At 61.5% G+C, this 14,986-nt stretch overlaps 1 protein-coding gene across 1 annotated transcript; it reads right to left on the bottom strand.

Moving 5' to 3' along the window:
* Positions 1-794: 794 nt before the first annotated feature.
* Rbbp8nl (RBBP8 N-terminal like) lies at positions 795-14,962 on the bottom strand. The gene is made up of 14 exons (XM_013144656.2): positions 14,810-14,962; positions 9,312-9,443; positions 7,969-8,011; positions 7,496-7,591; positions 7,223-7,335; positions 6,718-6,790; positions 6,402-6,544; positions 6,236-6,318; positions 5,963-6,126; positions 4,756-5,479; positions 4,395-4,521; positions 3,961-4,031; positions 3,746-3,878; positions 795-2,642 (listed from the first exon to the last, which is right to left on the bottom strand). Exons 2-14 carry the CDS (start codon positions 9,370-9,372, stop codon positions 2,512-2,514), a joined length of 1,962 nt encoding a protein of 653 aa, XP_013000110.1. The 5' UTR covers positions 9,373-9,443; positions 14,810-14,962; the 3' UTR covers positions 795-2,511.
* Between the last annotated feature and the right edge of the window lie 24 nt (positions 14,963-14,986).

The raw sequence follows: 14,986 nt of genomic DNA, 5'->3' as shown, positions 1-14,986 counted from the left end.
CCATAGTTGAGGCTGAGTACACGTGCAGGGCTGTGGTGTGGCCTGGGCATGGTTGAACTGAGAATGAGCAGACACCTCGGGGGGCAAGATAGGCCACAGCTGAGGCCACCTGGAGACTTTCTGGATAGTTTTCCTTAACTCATATGTCTGTTGCTCTGAGGGGGTCCCAAGTTCCGGTTCAGGTCTCCTCCATTGTCTGCTCAACTCCTTGTTCGTTCTGATTAAATATGGCTGCTCATTGTCAGAGTTAAGAGCTCTGCTGAGTACTTTAGTCCTGCAGCCCTAAAGACCATGTCACTTGTCTCATTCTTTTGGACTTTCGTTGTGTACCCATTTGGGGGGCTGGGGGGCCTAGGCACAGACCCCAGCAATTAGTGGACACTGCTGGGGTGATAGGGGGACCTTGCCTGAGTAACCCAGCTTCCCCGAGCTGCTCCCCCTGTCTGCGAGATGGGAGTAGTGAGTCTGTGCTGTGAATGTGGAACCAGGTGTGGTGCTGGGGCTCTCAGCCCTTGCTGCTGTCACAAGGAGACCCTGATGGGGAGGGAACAATAAGCTGGAGTCCAGAGAGGGGCTGCTGTGGGATCGGTTGGGGAAAACATGAGCCCCACAGGGTGGGCAGGAGGGAGGGGCCCTGGGCCGCCTCTGACAGAGCTGTGCTTTGAGGTGCTGGAGGGGCTCTGAGGCAGGAATGTAGCTTTCTCCTTGGGGCTGTTTGTCCTTTGCTCCCCCTGCCCCACTGCAGGGGACAGGTGGATGACTGCAGGCCCAGCCTGGACAGAGATCAAACTGAATGGAGCACACAATTTGTGTTTTATTTCATTTTGGAAAAATCAACAACTTTTAACAGCTGGAGCACACACATACAGACACAGGACTTCCCTCTTGGGATGGGGCCCTCTGGCTTCTCAGGCCAGTAGGCAGACAGGTTGTGGTCAGCAAGTGGACCTGGTACCCACTAGGCATTACCCAACGTGCCCCACGTCCTGCCATCCCATTGGCACACAACCCTGGGGTCCCTCCTGCCTCAGCCCCCACCCCCAGTTGCAGTCCTCTGGACATTGGGAGGGCAGGGCAGGGTGTTTCCTCGGTGTCCCCTCTGCCTGGCCTCCCTCAGAGTGTCCTGGATCCTCCGGATGGCCTCCTTTTGCCTGTGGTGCCGGGGGTTGAACCCTCCCCACTGACCTACATCCCCAGCCCTTTTCATGTTTTTGGAGACAGGGTCTTGCCAAGCTGCTGTGTCATGCAGGCACGGCTCACTGCTGCTCTGCCCACACCAGCCCCAGAACCCTGGGATTCTAGGTGTGCACCTCTGCACTGTGCTTCCCCACTTTCCCTGTCCGTGGACCCAGAGTGATTTTAGCCAACTTTCTAGAGCACATTTGCTTTTACCTATTTGACATACTCCTGTTACAGCTTAAAACCCAAGTTTGGATCGCTCATGCCGTTCCCTGGGGACAGTTTCCCTCCTCATCGTCCCCTCCCATTGGACGCTGACCCTTCTCCTGTTTGTTCACAAGCTCTCTGGTGCCCAGATAAGGTCTCAGTGGCCATCTCGGTGAACTTTGTGTGCAGGGAAGTTGCCCCTAGGCGCTGCTTCAACACCTGCATGTCCTGGTTCAGTGGATCTGGGTGGGGCCTGGGCTTCTGACCTGTAAGCTCCTCTGGCAGAGTGTGGGGGCCCTGAAATGCATCTTCAAACAGTAGGGCACCCCTAGGTGCCACTGGTAGGATCCCAGGTGAGCCACCTTGGGGCTGCCCCCTTGGCTGACTCAGGCCAGAGCCCATGAGTGTGTGGGTGAGAAGGGCAGTCGGCCAGGGCAGGTGCGTGTGCTGTCACTGTCCCCCAGGGTCTTGCCACTGGCTTTCCTTCATGCCCGGCAAACCCAGTAGGGCTGGGTTTCTGCCCTGCAGGCCTGAGGCAGCTGAGATCCTTGACACTTGCTGGGGTGGTAGCAGCGGCTGACCTCAGCGCCGTCAGCAGCACACACATCTCCCTGTGTGTTTATGCTTCAGGTTCTCTGGGGACCGGGTTTGGGAGGCCACCTTGCTTGGAAAGGCACCTGTGTCATGTCCACCAGCGTGGTTAGATGCCTGTTTGCATGGGGGCCACAAGGTGGCGCCCAATACCGCTGCTACTGGCTGCAAACCCTGGGTGTGTGTGTGTGTGTGTGTGTGTGTGTGTGTGTCTGTGTGCGCGCGCGTGTGCGTGTGTGCGTGCCTGTGTGTGTGGTGTTTATCCCTGCTCTGCTCCAGTCTGAGGGGTCCATTAGGTCCAGGAGGGCCTCAGTGGAGACAGGCAGCAAGGTGCAGTGGCCTGGGCTTTAGTCCCTGCCTCCCACCCGGCCTGCTCCCCTGAGGAGCAGGTGCTGTTCCGGGTATGGGGGTGGGGCTGGCAGGGCTTTTCTGAGATGGAGCTTCCAGGACACTCTCAGCGGAGGGTAGGACCCAGGGCCACCTGCCGTGGTGTGGCAACCTGCAGGTGGGTGGAAGCCATGTGGCCTGGACCAGCTAGGTCTCCTCGTGTCCGTTGTTGCCAGGTGAGGGGCTGCGGTCCTTGGCATCCCTTGGGCTGTCAGGCTCCTCTGCTGCCAGCGTGGGCTCCCTCGCTCTCCTCCTCCCTCGGCATGTCTTCTTGGAGGCTGTGAGAAGTGAACAGAAGTCAGACAGAGGTGCAGCAGTGGCTCCTGGGGCCCACATGGGTCCTCCCTCAAGGTGACACTGGCTTTTGCTGAGGGCCTTGAGGGCAACTTGTGGCAACCCAGGCAAGGCTGGCTGGTACCCTCATTCCTAACAGCAAGGATGCCAGGAGCAAGGGTGGCTCCTTGGCAGGGTGAGCCACAAGAGTTTGGAAGAGGAGTAGCTCCCGACTCCTGGTGTCCGCCCTGAAAGCAAGGTCTGAGCTCCTGGAGAGCCTGGAATGAGCCTGGTGACCAGGAGCTGGAGGCCCCTGCACCCCCTGGCTGGCTCCCACCCAGGACGACTTCTGCATGCTCACTGCAGGAAACACTTGGAGTGAGATAGGTATACTGGCCTCCACTTGAGCAAATACAGGCCACAGTTGCCTGCTGGTGACAATGGCACATTGTGGTGGTGGCCACGACCCAGCCTGCCTGCCTGCCGAGCTGTAGGCCCTGCCTGGGCAAACACCGGGCCACATGATTGTGAGCTTAGGTGTTCAAAGGCTCAGCCATTGTGCCCAGAGCAGGAAGTGGAAGGCGGCCTGATATCCCGGTCCTGGGGTTGTGAGGCTGCTGCCAGCCTTATCAGCAGGAGCTGAATCCAGAGGCAGCGCCTTAGGCAAACAAGTGAGCAGCCTTGGCCCTAGTGGAGAGAGACACCTTGGGCTGGATGGGCGTCTCTGTCGCTGCTCCTGCCCAAAGGTGGACATGGGGGTCTAGAGGCTGCAGTGCCCTAGGTGGGGAGGAGGCTGCTCGTGGACCAGGACGCCCCTTGTTTCCCGGGTGATGGTGACAGCTGCTCTCTGCTTGAGACCTTCTACCCTTAATTTACTGAGACGTCAGAGCCCTGGTGTTAGTCCCCTTACAACAGGCAAGGAAACTGAGGCCGAGGGCACAGTGAGATGGCCACATCTGGTGACTCCCTGAGGCTGACCCCAAGTCCCTCCTCTTTGGGGCTGGTGCTGGAGAGTGCAGTGTTTTCCTTTTAGCCCCTGCTACCCAGGGCTGCAATTTTCTGGGTGCTGGGAAAGGACCCCCCCCCCCCACTGCCCTCACTGTGGTACCTTTGTTTGCTGGGTCCAAAGCCGGCTGCTTCCTCTTTAGCTGCAGACCCTGCCGGGGCTCCTGGGGGCAGAAGCACCTGTGTTCCTCCCCTGGTGTGCTCAGCTTGGACCTGGTCTCGGAGAGTGGGACCACCTGGGGAGAAGGGGGTACATTAGGCCAGGGCGCACCCCGCTATCCTGCAGCGCCCTCCCCTAGCACGCAGCTGCGGACCCACCTCGCTGTCGGAGGTGTCAGATTCATCCAGTTCTTCTGACTCTGGCCTCTGCACTCCGGCCTTGCTGGGCTCTGAAAGATGCAGTGGAGGCTCAGCCCGAGCTTGTCTAACTAGGACAGGGAGAAGTTCCACAGAGCCAGGTGACTTGGCCCAGGGCTCCCGATGGGGTCTGAACCCAGGCCAGGTCTGCACTGCCCTGTGCAAGGGCCCTGCCTGCTGAGATGCTCTCCCCTAGTCCGGTCACCAGCAGCTCTGGCCAGTGCCTTTCCCACTGCTGAGCACGGTGGGAACAGCTGCCTAGCCTTCAGCACCTTGCTGTCCACAAGTGGGAGGAACTGAACCCCAGACCCAGGGCCACCAGGGCTGAACACTGCCCTCCCTCGCCATGGTGGCATCACTCTGGCCGGACCCTGCTGACCCCGTGCTCACTGTACCTGGGGGTGTGGCAGCCTGGGGGCTCTGTGGCACGGGCGCTGGCCTTGGCTTCTTTCTGGGCTCACATCTTGTCCCAGTGGCAGTGAGCAGGCTGAGGTGAACCCCTAGGAGGGGCTGTGAGGGCTCCTGGAGAAGTAAGCAGGTGGCTGGAGGCTTGGCTCTGGACGCAGCCTCCAGGCCACACCTGGGCTGTGGTTGCCAGTCCGCTCTTTCCTTTCTAGTGCACTTGAGCAGCCCAGGTCTCCCTGGAGCTGACCTGGGGTGGAGGAGCGGCTGGCCACAGCTGGGGGAGTCGGACTGCAGTGGGGGCGTGGAGGGCAAGGACAGCTCTGGGCCTGTGGCCAGTGCTGAGCCCCTTACCATGGGAGTAGGCGGCCCCTCCAGCTCTGGCTCTGACTCGGTGGCCCCCTGGGTGCCATTGCTGAGTGTCTTGGTATTGTGATTCATGGGTCGGGGCAGAGTCAGCGGCTCAGGGCTGCCAGGGTGTGTAAGTTTGGGGCTGAGTGGTCCAGATTGGCTGGCAGAGTTGGGGGAGACCTTGCTGCGGCCCGGGTCCGAGAGATCCAGCGGCTTGTCGGGGGCATAGTCCTGAATGGCCACTGCCTCTTTCCTGGGGGAGCCGCCCGTGGGCGGTAAGTGCTGCCCGCCTGGCAGGGCTGCTGTGGCCAGGGCTGCCCCAGCCACCTCGAGCTCAGGGCTCTCAGAGTCTGAGTCGACTGGTGGGGAAGGTGGTGTCGCCCTGGGAGGGGGTGGGCTCCTCAGTGGGTCAGCGCCTGCCCGGGCCAGTGCACACAGCTGCCGCTGTGCCAGGAGCAGGTGTAGCGCCCCCTCCAGCCTCGGGTCCTGCATGCCCACCAGGGCATTGGGCAGGCCCAGCAGGCTTGTGGGCTCCTCCCAGACCTCCCCTGCCTTCAGCGCCCAGGGCTGGGGGCCATGCAGGGCTGTGGCAGAGGCTAGGGGCCTGCTGTTCGGGCTCTGGAGGTGCAGGGACAGAGGTCGGTTCAGGAGGCAGAATCGGTCGGCCTGCAGGGGGCGCTTCAGGGGCTCATAGGCTGGTACTGAGGCCCCGGAAGCCCTCAGGAGGCTGTGGGGAAGAGAAGCTCAGTGAGGAGGCCCATTTCACAGGTGAGGAAACTGAGACACAGGGAGGTAAAGGAGGACCCCAAGGTCACTCAGGGTCACAGGGGGGAAGGGCAGGCTCCCAGCCAGTGCCATAGTCGTGGAGGGTGGTGGGCTTGGCCATGGATGGTCCAGGGCTTGACACCGACTCCACTGCTAGCAGGAGAGCAGGCTCACAGGTGCATTACTGGGCCACCTCTGTGACTCCATTCCCTCCCTCGGACATCCAGGGGAGGCTTGGCATGGGCCTTCTGAGCACCCTGTGCAAGGCCTGACCCATCTCCCATCTGTACGCCCCCAAGCCTGGTCATTTGAGTGCCCATGTGGGAACGCTGACAGGCAGATGCCCAACACAACCAAGCCAGGGAATAGTGGGGTTTGTGGGGGCACAAGAAACAGACTCTGGGGCTGCTGGGCTCCAGCTGCAGGGCAGGACGGGAGGGCTCACCTGTCCAGAGGGAGGCTGTGCTCGTACCCGGGGCTAGACGGGCTGCTGCCGTTGGGTGGTGGAGATGTCCCATCACTGGGGCTGTGGCCTACTAGGCAGGCCCGAGACCCGGGCTGCAGCACAGCCACGGTGGCATGCAGCTGGTTGGAGATGCGCTGGGGGCTCTGCGCAGGGTGCCGAGCAGTTAGCTGGGCCACTGCCGCCCTTGCCCTCATACACTGCATAAGCTCAGGCCCCCCTACCCAGCCCTCCCCTGGTGGACGAAGGCCTCACCATGCCTGGAGCCCGGGACTCGGGCAGGTTGCTGCCCTGGGAGCTTTTGGCCACTGGAGACGTCCTGCAGGTGGCCGACTTATCTGTGGGGGGAAAAGGCCATGCAGGGAGCTTGGAGACGCCCCAGAGGTGGGGCTCCGCCCTGGCCTGTCCCCGCCCCACACACCTGCTCCCGGAGGGTCCTCGCCAGCCTCTTCCCGGCCTCCTTGTGGCTTCTCCGGGACAGCCTTCCAGCTGCTGGGGGAGGGAAGCAGTGCAGGCGAGGGGGAGTCCGAGGCCCCCTCCCTGGCCACAGGCATGGGCCGGTCCCTGGAGGCAAACCAAGGTGGCTGAGGGACGTGGCCCCAGGTGACCAGGAAGGCCCAGCCCTCCCGCGCTGCCCTGCCAGCTTCTGCCAGCAGAGCCTAGCCCCAGATGTCGGGAGGTCTGCTGTTGGTGGGTGGGGGTGGGGGTGGGGTCCGGGTTGTGCCTTTCCCACTCACTCCAGGCTGCGTAGCTGCTTCACCTCTTCCTTCAACATCTTGTTCTCCTCCTTTAGCCTGGTCATCTCATTGGCTGCAAAAGGCGGCCCTGAGTGGAGTGGCCGGGGAGGGGGCCCAGGAGCAGGGTAGGTGCTCTCACATTCCAGGACCCCCCATGTGTGTCCCCCTACTCTGCCCAGGGCAGATGGTCCGATTTTGTGGGATAAAGAGGGACAGCCTTGAGGTTTGGGGAAGTAGAGACTCCCACCCCGGCTCGTCCCAGGGGCATTCGGTGAGCCTCAGGGCTCTGTGGACCCTTCCTCATCACTGGGAAGAAGACAGGGCCCTGACAGAGCAGGGGTGCACGGCCATTCCCAGGGTGACCATCGAGGAGACCCAAGCCAGCAGGGCTTTGTGCCATTCCTCTGAGAACTGGGGTGTGGAGCACCCAGTGTGGGGCCGGGTGCCCCCCAGGACACTGAGCAAAGCTGGAGTCACGGGTCAGCCGGCAGGAGGTGGGGCTTACTGAGGACACAGATGCGCTGCAGGCTCTGCAGGTGGGAGCTCTCGAACTCCAGCTGCCTCTTCCTGGCCACCTCCTGGGTGACCATGCAGCGGTCGCACAGGCCAGCCCGCAGTCTGTGGGCAGGGGAAGGAGTCACCTCACTGAGGGGCGGCCACGGCCCCTCGATACCAGGATGCTGACCTGTGTCCCATGCGTGGGCTTGGTGTCCTGGTCCCCTTAAGCACGCAGCTCCTCCCACAGGCTCTGGGCAGCTGCCGTGGGGAAGCCACTCACCTGTTCTCCAGCACTCGCAGGTTCTCCTTCAGCGCCTTCTGCTGCTCCCTCAGCTGGTGGTTCTTGGCAAAGAGCTCCTCCACCCGCTGTGCGTCCCTGCAGGGAGACGGCTGAGGTGGAGCCGCCAGCCCCTGCTCAGGGACCCTCCGGTGCTCTGCAGCCTCAACCCAATGGGCGCGGGAGCCACAGGCAGGCAGAGATCTGGGCTCTGTCACTGCCTCTCCGCCCGGAGGTGAGCGCAGGGGCTGGCCGTGCCTGCTGGAGGCCACGGCTCCTGGGGTCCATTCTCCTCTACCACCTTGCGCTGTGTGGCCTTGGCCAAGGGATGCACCCCACCTCCACACTGAGTCTCAGTTTCCCTTCTAAAGCTGCAAGGTGACAGCACTGCACCCTGGGGCAAGGGGGAGGTCTGAGCACTTGTGCGGCCCCAGGGAGCAGCTGACTGCTGCTCTGGTCCCTCAGGGCTGACTCACCGGCACCTCTCTGAGTTCAGTTCCAGAAGCTTGTTCTGCAGGCCTGGTGGGGGGAGGGGCAGGTCAGGCCCAGCCCTGCCTCTCCCCAGGCGGTGCACCTCCCCCAGCAGGGTTTGTGCAGAACCTTGAAGTGTCACCTCCTATCACTGGCTGTGCTGTGGCCTCCTTTCTGGACCCCTGACCTCCGGACTGCCCCTCGGGTGAGATTCCTGCTGGGTGCTCTGTCCCCCACCTCCCACAAGGAGCCAAGAAGGCTGTGTTCGGGAGATGCTAATGTGACATTAGAGAGCTCTGGGGGAGGACTTCGTGAGCCCCTTTTGCCCTATCTTTGCTCTTGTGTTCTGCAGTTCTGGAGATTAAACTAAGAGTCTTTGCATCAAGGTACATCTCCAGTTCTACCCCCACCCCCAATTTTAAAAACTGAGACAGGATCTTGCTGAGTTGCCCAGACTGGGCTCAAACTTGCAGTCCTCCTGTCTCAGCCTCCTGGAGCGTTGGGACTGCAGGCATGTGCCATCATGCCCACATCATTACATCTGTGTCATCCAGTGTGGGCTGGGGGGTCTCACTCAAGCAGCGATGCCTCTGGGGTGCTCTGAAATAACCGGCCCCTGTGGGCACTCTCTGGAAGGCCTTGGGTGGGGCCTGGCATTGCAGGGTGCTGGGGAGGAGGTGAATCCCCACTGGTGGGGAACTAGGCAGGAGTGCAAGGCCTGAGGCATGTCCTGGAGGCACAGGGAGAGTTTCAGCTCTGCCTTCTGGAATGCTGGGACAGGGACAGACAGGAAGCATGCTCTCTGTCCTTTGAAGTGGACACCCTCACTTGTGAGAGGCACTGAGGCTCAGCTCTGGGTGAGGAGCCATTGAGGCAGAGCTTCTCAAAGATCTTGGCCCCTTTTGTTGGTTTTTCTTTTGAGACAGGTAGCCTTGTGTTGCCCAGGTAGCCTTGAACGGGGAATTTCCCTGCCTCAGCCTCCTGAGTAGCTAGGATTAAGGTGGGTGTCACTGCACACAGCCCCATTTGGTTGGACTTCTGGGACAACATGGCATGGATGCAGTTGGAGGCTAGGCTTGGGGGTGGTCATGATGTGCTGGCACCCTCAAATGTGCCCCTGCCCAGGGGCCAAACTCTGGGGCCATGATCTCCACACACCCTGTGTGAACGAAGGCAGTATTCGAGGTGAGTCTGGGCCCAGTCTGGCATGCAGCCACCTTGGAGCTCAGTCCCCTTCCTAGAAATACACCCCAGATTGTTGAGAATTGGAATCAACACGTATATAGCTCCCTGGCCTTCATCTGGGTGAGAGCTCTGGGGACCCCTTTGCACCCAGCTAGCTGCTCACCCAAGACCTCCTTCTCGTGGACCTCCTTCAGTTTGTTCAGCGACTCCATGAAGTTCTCCATCGTGCCCTGCACCCGGCCGCTCTGCCAAGGGTGTGTGAATGTCTGGCCTCTACTGCCCGCCTGGTTCCAACCTGCAGGGGAGAGGAGAGGAGTTGGCATAGAAAGGACCTGTGAGTGTCTGCACCTGGGCAGAGTGCGCCTGGAGTGGGGGCTCGTCCTAGGCAGGTGGGCCAGAGACTCCAGCCCCCAAGGCAGGTGGTGTGCAGCTGGAGCCACCCTGGAGAGGGGCGGCAGAGAGCAGGGGCACTTGGGGTGAGTATCAGCCCTTCCAAGCTGCCTGCCAGTGCTAGCACTGTCCCGATGCAAGCGTTGCCTGGAGCAGAGTAGATGGCGCCTGCCCAGCTGGGAGCAGCGAGTAGGATCTCACGGAGGATGGAGATCAGCCAGGCTTCCAATCCAATACCCGGCCCCTCCACTCCTCCCACCTGCTTCCCCTCCAAAACCGCAGCCTGGTAGGGTTGTGTAGTCCCCACATCCCGTCCCCTACTTGTGCACACACACGCACGGGACGGCACTGCACACACAGGTCACACATGCACACACAGACACCCGAGAACACACATCACGTGGGCACATGCACAGATAGCTGCACACACACACAAGTGCACACAGATGTGTGGGAGCACTCGTGGTCCTGAGGTCTTAGCACGCTCTCCCTCCAGTGCCGTCTCCTCTCGGACTCTTTACCTCCCTGGCCTCCACTGCCAGGCAGATCTTGTGCTCACAAACCTCCACCTCTGCTGGTGTCTGTGACGTGAGCTGTGCCCAAAGCCTCAGCGCAGGCCACAGAGAAGAGAGGACACAGTTTCACCAGTGTTTGCAGGACTGCCCTGAGGAGGCCCACAGCATGCAGAGCAGAGCTTTGCTCCAAGGTCCCATATTTCACTGCAAGATGGTCCTGGCATGGGGGAGCCGAAGTCCCTTGAGCACAGAGAGATACAACCATTCCAGCCTCTTGGGGAATCGGGGTGGTGGTTGCCTTTGACTGGAGGAGGCAGAGCCTGGGACCCCAAGAGTTGGGGATGGGGCAGGAGTGCCTGGAAGAGCCTGGCTCTTGGCTGGGTCCCCTAGTCTGTGGCCACGTGCCAGAACACAAGTCTGTGCTCAGTGGCTGTGGTGCCCAGGGGAGCCTGGTGGGCAGAGCAGGCTGAACAGGTGGAGAGCAGGGCCCAGGAGGTGGGTGCCCTAAGCCTGTCAGGTGGCGTGGTGACCCGTGGTGAGTGGAGCCTCTGCAGGTTAAGGATACGATGCTGAATTCCAGAGGCCTGGGGGAGACGAGGGCTCAGGCCACTCTGAATGGTAGTTCTGGCCCATGCTGGAGACCCACCACTTTTGCCACCTAACCCTGACCACACCGCAAGGAGTCTCTCTCCCAGGGGGGAAACTGAGGGCTGAAGCAGGCACTTTCCCACCTCTCTGGCACAGGGGGCAGAGGGAGCTGGACTCGAATTTGGCTTATGGAGCTGCCTGTCCTGTGTGTTTGCCCCGTGTGGGCCCGAGCACTTCCCCTGCGGCTCCGTAGCCTGGCTGGGCTGGCTTAGCTTGCTAAGGGCCCGGGAGGTGGAAAGGCTGACGGGGCCTCTGTGGCTCAGGCTGGGCTGAGCAAGGATGGAAGGGGGTGAGCTGCTGCACCTGAAATTCCTCCCAGACTTGCCCAGCGGGCTGCTCTTCCCTGGCCCCCAGTACCTGCCATGTGGGCTGAGCTGATGCCTGTAAAAGAACCACCCAAAGGAACCCAAGGTGCCCGTGGGCCCGGGAGCGGCCTGCGTGGGCTGCAGTCCACGTGAAGTGGGCAGTGTTCCCATTGATGTCATCGTGGTTCTGCAGCTGGCCCGGCAGGACCTGAGTTTTCTCCTCTGGGCCCTGTCCCCTTCCATTCAAGGGTGCCTCGCTGTGTTGGCCACTGCAGGCCTTGCCTGGTGGTTGCTCTCCGCATCCCCGAGGATGGCAGGAAATACTGTCCTGAGTGGGGGCTGCATGCCGGGGCCCATGAGCAGAGCAGGATGCTGACTGGGGTCAGAGATGGCTGGTGGGGTGGAGGTGGGCGTGGGGCCCTGGTGGTCTGTAAGCCTTGGTTCCTGGGGGCACAGGCGTGTGGCACGGGTGGAATGAACCCTGTCATAAAAATAAGCCCAGCTGCTTTGAGCTGAGGTCAGGAGGTCCTGCAAGCCTGGCCTGGGGGTTTGGGCTCAGGGGGTCCTGGGGGAACTTGGGATGCAGGGGCCTGAAGCTGGCAGTGGAGTTTGCAGGGAAAAGGGCCAGCCTGCTGCCTGGGGGCCATGTACAGGCAAAGATGGGGAGCATAGGGGCTGCTGGGGCAAGGTGGACAGGGTCAGAGGCTTGAGCTGTGTGTCAGGGTCCACAGGCTAGCCCAGGGTGGGCCACCCCATCTAGAGGCTCAGGCTGCCGCTGAACCCCGAGGGAGGTGCGGGGGACAGAGCAGTTGCTCGCTTGTGTCCACCTGCCATTTGGGACTGGGGTAGCAAAAGGGAGTCACAACTGCCACCTTCTTAGCCCGGCCACCAGGCCCCGCACGCTGCCCCCCTTTGTGGATGAGAACAGAGGGGCCCCCCAAGGTGGAGTTTTGACCACAGACTGGATTGGAGGGGTGGGGCTGCTACATGGGGGTCACTGTGCCAGCAGGTTCTGCTCCTTCAAACTGATAGTGGTGTGCCGCTTTGACCAGATCTGAGCAGGACACATCTCACCAACTGGAACCTGCTCCAAGGGAGCCCTCCATCGAGCCCACGGGCTGGCCAGACCTCTTTCCCTGCTGTCCCCCCCAGGAAGGCTCTCGCTGCAGGCCTGCCTGTCTCCTAGCACCCCCCCATCTTCCCCATTGGCCCTCTGCCTGGCCTTCAGACCCCCTCCTGCCCCTCAGGGTTCCCACCTGCCCCCCAGGGCCCCCACTGGCCCTCCAGGGCTCTGTGGCAGGCCCTGAGAGGAGGCAGGGGTTTTCCAGTGCTGGACTAATCTTAGCAGGCTGGGTCTCGGTGCCCCAGAGGAGAGGGCACCCCACCCCCTCCCCAGCGGCTGGCTGGGGCATCAGTCTGGGCGGTGGGCTGAAGGCAAGGGCTCTGAGCGTGGCTCCTATCCTACCTCTGACCTCTAGGAGCCTTGGGCCGGCTGCTTTACCTCTCTGAGCCTCTGTTTCATGTGCACCTTTGCCCCATATCAGGTTGCTGCAGGGCTCCCACCAGATATTGCATTCTTCAGGTTAAACAGGATCAGGACAGAAGGGACCCTGTGGCCCTCCACTCCTGCCTCCCTCACAGCCCAGATGGCTAGCAGTGCCACCAGCAGAAGCCCCTCTTCTAGTGGCAAGTTCAAGTCCAGAGGCTGAAAGGACGTTTTCAGGAAAAACCCTCCCTCAGTCAGGGCAGAGCCTGGGATTCCTATGGTGAAGGCATGCAGTCAGCCTCTGTGATGTCCTTCGGGTCCACAGGACTTGGCAGCCATGCCTGGGGGAGGTGCCATCTGGTCCCCCACACAGGTGAGGGTGGCACCACCGAGCTGCAGTCACAGCAGGCAGGCATCACCTGGCCAAGCAGGAAGTCCACAGAGGTGCCCTGGCACCCTGTCTCCCAGTGCTGTCCCTCAGGGACCCTCAGGCTGACAGGTCTGTGTGACTGGGAGCTTTGATTGACCCCCCTGTTCCTTTTGGGGTGCTGAACCAAGGAGCCACCTGGCTCCATGGCTCCAAGGCAGCTGCCCCCTCTCTGCCCTTTCTCCTTCCAGGCTCCTGGCAGAGGGCTCTACCCCTGCTGTAGGGGCGGGGCTTTTCTGTCCATCTGATTGTCCACCTGCGCCCAACAGCAGCCATGCTGATGGCAGCAGAGGCAGCAGCAGGTGCCACTGCCTGTGGGCCTGCACCGTCACCAGGTTTTCTGGCTTATAGGGGTGCTAAAACCCTCTGAAGTTTCGTGGGGGAGGCAGAGCTCAGAGCCGGCGCCTGGGCTGCTGTCTGTACATGGATGGGCTGGTCACTAAGTGACTCCCATCTCTCCAGGGCCAGGAGTGCCTTCAGAGTGCCTGCAGTTTGGGGCACGTGTGTGTTCACATGCGTGTACTCAGCGCCCCTTTGGCCTTAGAGGAAGTGCTGGCTGTCATCCCATTCTGCAGGTTCAGACACTGAGGCCGGAAGCAGAGGAGGTGACCAGGGCAGGCAGGATTTGAACCAAGGTCTGGATGGCTCCTGCATCTCTGCCCACTGTGTGTGTGAGTTCCTGCAGTGATGGACAAAGCCTATGTGGTGCTTTTTATCCACTCACTTGCCTGGCTGTGCCTCAGTTTCCCCATCTATAAAACAGGTGGTGACTCCTGATGCACGATGCTGGCGGCTGCAAGGATCCTGTTAAGGTTCCTGGCTGGGGGTAGGGACTCTAATGCCAAACTAGCAACTAGGCTGGGCCAGCCAGGGTGTAGTAGACCAGCCTCCATGTGTCAGGACCTCACAGGAGTGTCATTGCCACCTGGAGGAGTGGGTGGTAGTTTCCATTGAAAGATGAAGAAACTGAGGCCCAGAGAGACATCTCCTGTCCACAGTCACCAGCTCACATTGACCTGGCCAGGACACAAAGGGTCTTCTAGTAACCTGCTGCCCTGTCCAGGGTGGAGGGCCGTTTTGAGGTGTTCCTGCCAAGTGTTCCTGACATCCCATGGACACTGAGACCCATGAGGGACCAGCCCGCACATGTACACTGTCCTCACCATCCCCAGGGGCAGCAGCAGTGGCCCCATGCTGAGAAACCCACACATGTGCACATGTCAAGGGACACCCATGTGCAATCTCGGCCACCCCCTCTGCCATGCACAGGACTACGGCACCAACCCAGGGACAGTTGCACACGTGTGGCACTGGAGCACACGTGTTGTCCATGTGTGTGCCCCACATGTACGTGTGCACACCTGCGCAGAGGAAAAGGCTGTGTCGCGGCTCAGGTAACCTCACCAAGGGCCCTGCAACCCGACTCCTCAGGGATGGGCCGGCCTTTGCTGCCTCCAGGCCTGGGGGCAGGGGCCAAGCACTGTGGAGCTGGGCGGCCTGGTGCAGAGCTGGGGGTGACCGCACTGTGCAAACCACTTGCTCTCATGGCTGCCCGGATCCCGCCCTGTGGGGCTCTGGGAAGCCGGAGGTCTGCGATGGAGGTGTCCTCGAGCCCTGCACAGGTCGAGGAACTCCCTGGGGTCACAGTGCCAGCCCAGGCCCGGTATCTCCTCACCCCGCCCCGTCCCGGGAAGCCCACGCGCCTACCTCTTTGCTTGGTCCCCAGACCTGGGGGCTGAGTTGCTCACGCTCCCAGGGGGCCACCCGCCTCTCTTCCCGCTCCCGAAGGAGCCCGAGCTGGGGCTCCGGCCCCCACAGTGTGTCGCTGCCTGGGTGACCCCAGGCCCCTGGCTGCTCCAGCTGCCCTGCCTGGTGCCACTGGGTACTCACATGGCCTCTCGCCCTGCCTCGACCTCCGGGGCCGTGTGCCGAGCTGAGCGCTCCCCACCCTGAGACAGGAGTGGGCAGTGTGTGAACTTGCAAAGGCAACAGGACCGGATTTTGGCCCAACCTGCAGGACAGGTTTCCCATTCTCCCTGCCGGGAGCAGAAAGGAGGCAGGGACTGC

The sequence above is a fragment of the Cavia porcellus genome, unplaced genomic scaffold (assembly GCF_034190915.1).
Source record: "Cavia porcellus strain 051 isolate PalLab524CR breed Dunkin Hartley unplaced genomic scaffold, mCavPor4.1 scaffold_5, whole genome shotgun sequence".
Classification (NCBI taxonomy): domain Eukaryota; kingdom Metazoa; phylum Chordata; class Mammalia; order Rodentia; family Caviidae; genus Cavia; species Cavia porcellus.
This window is presented reverse-complemented; position numbering and strand designations above follow the sequence as displayed.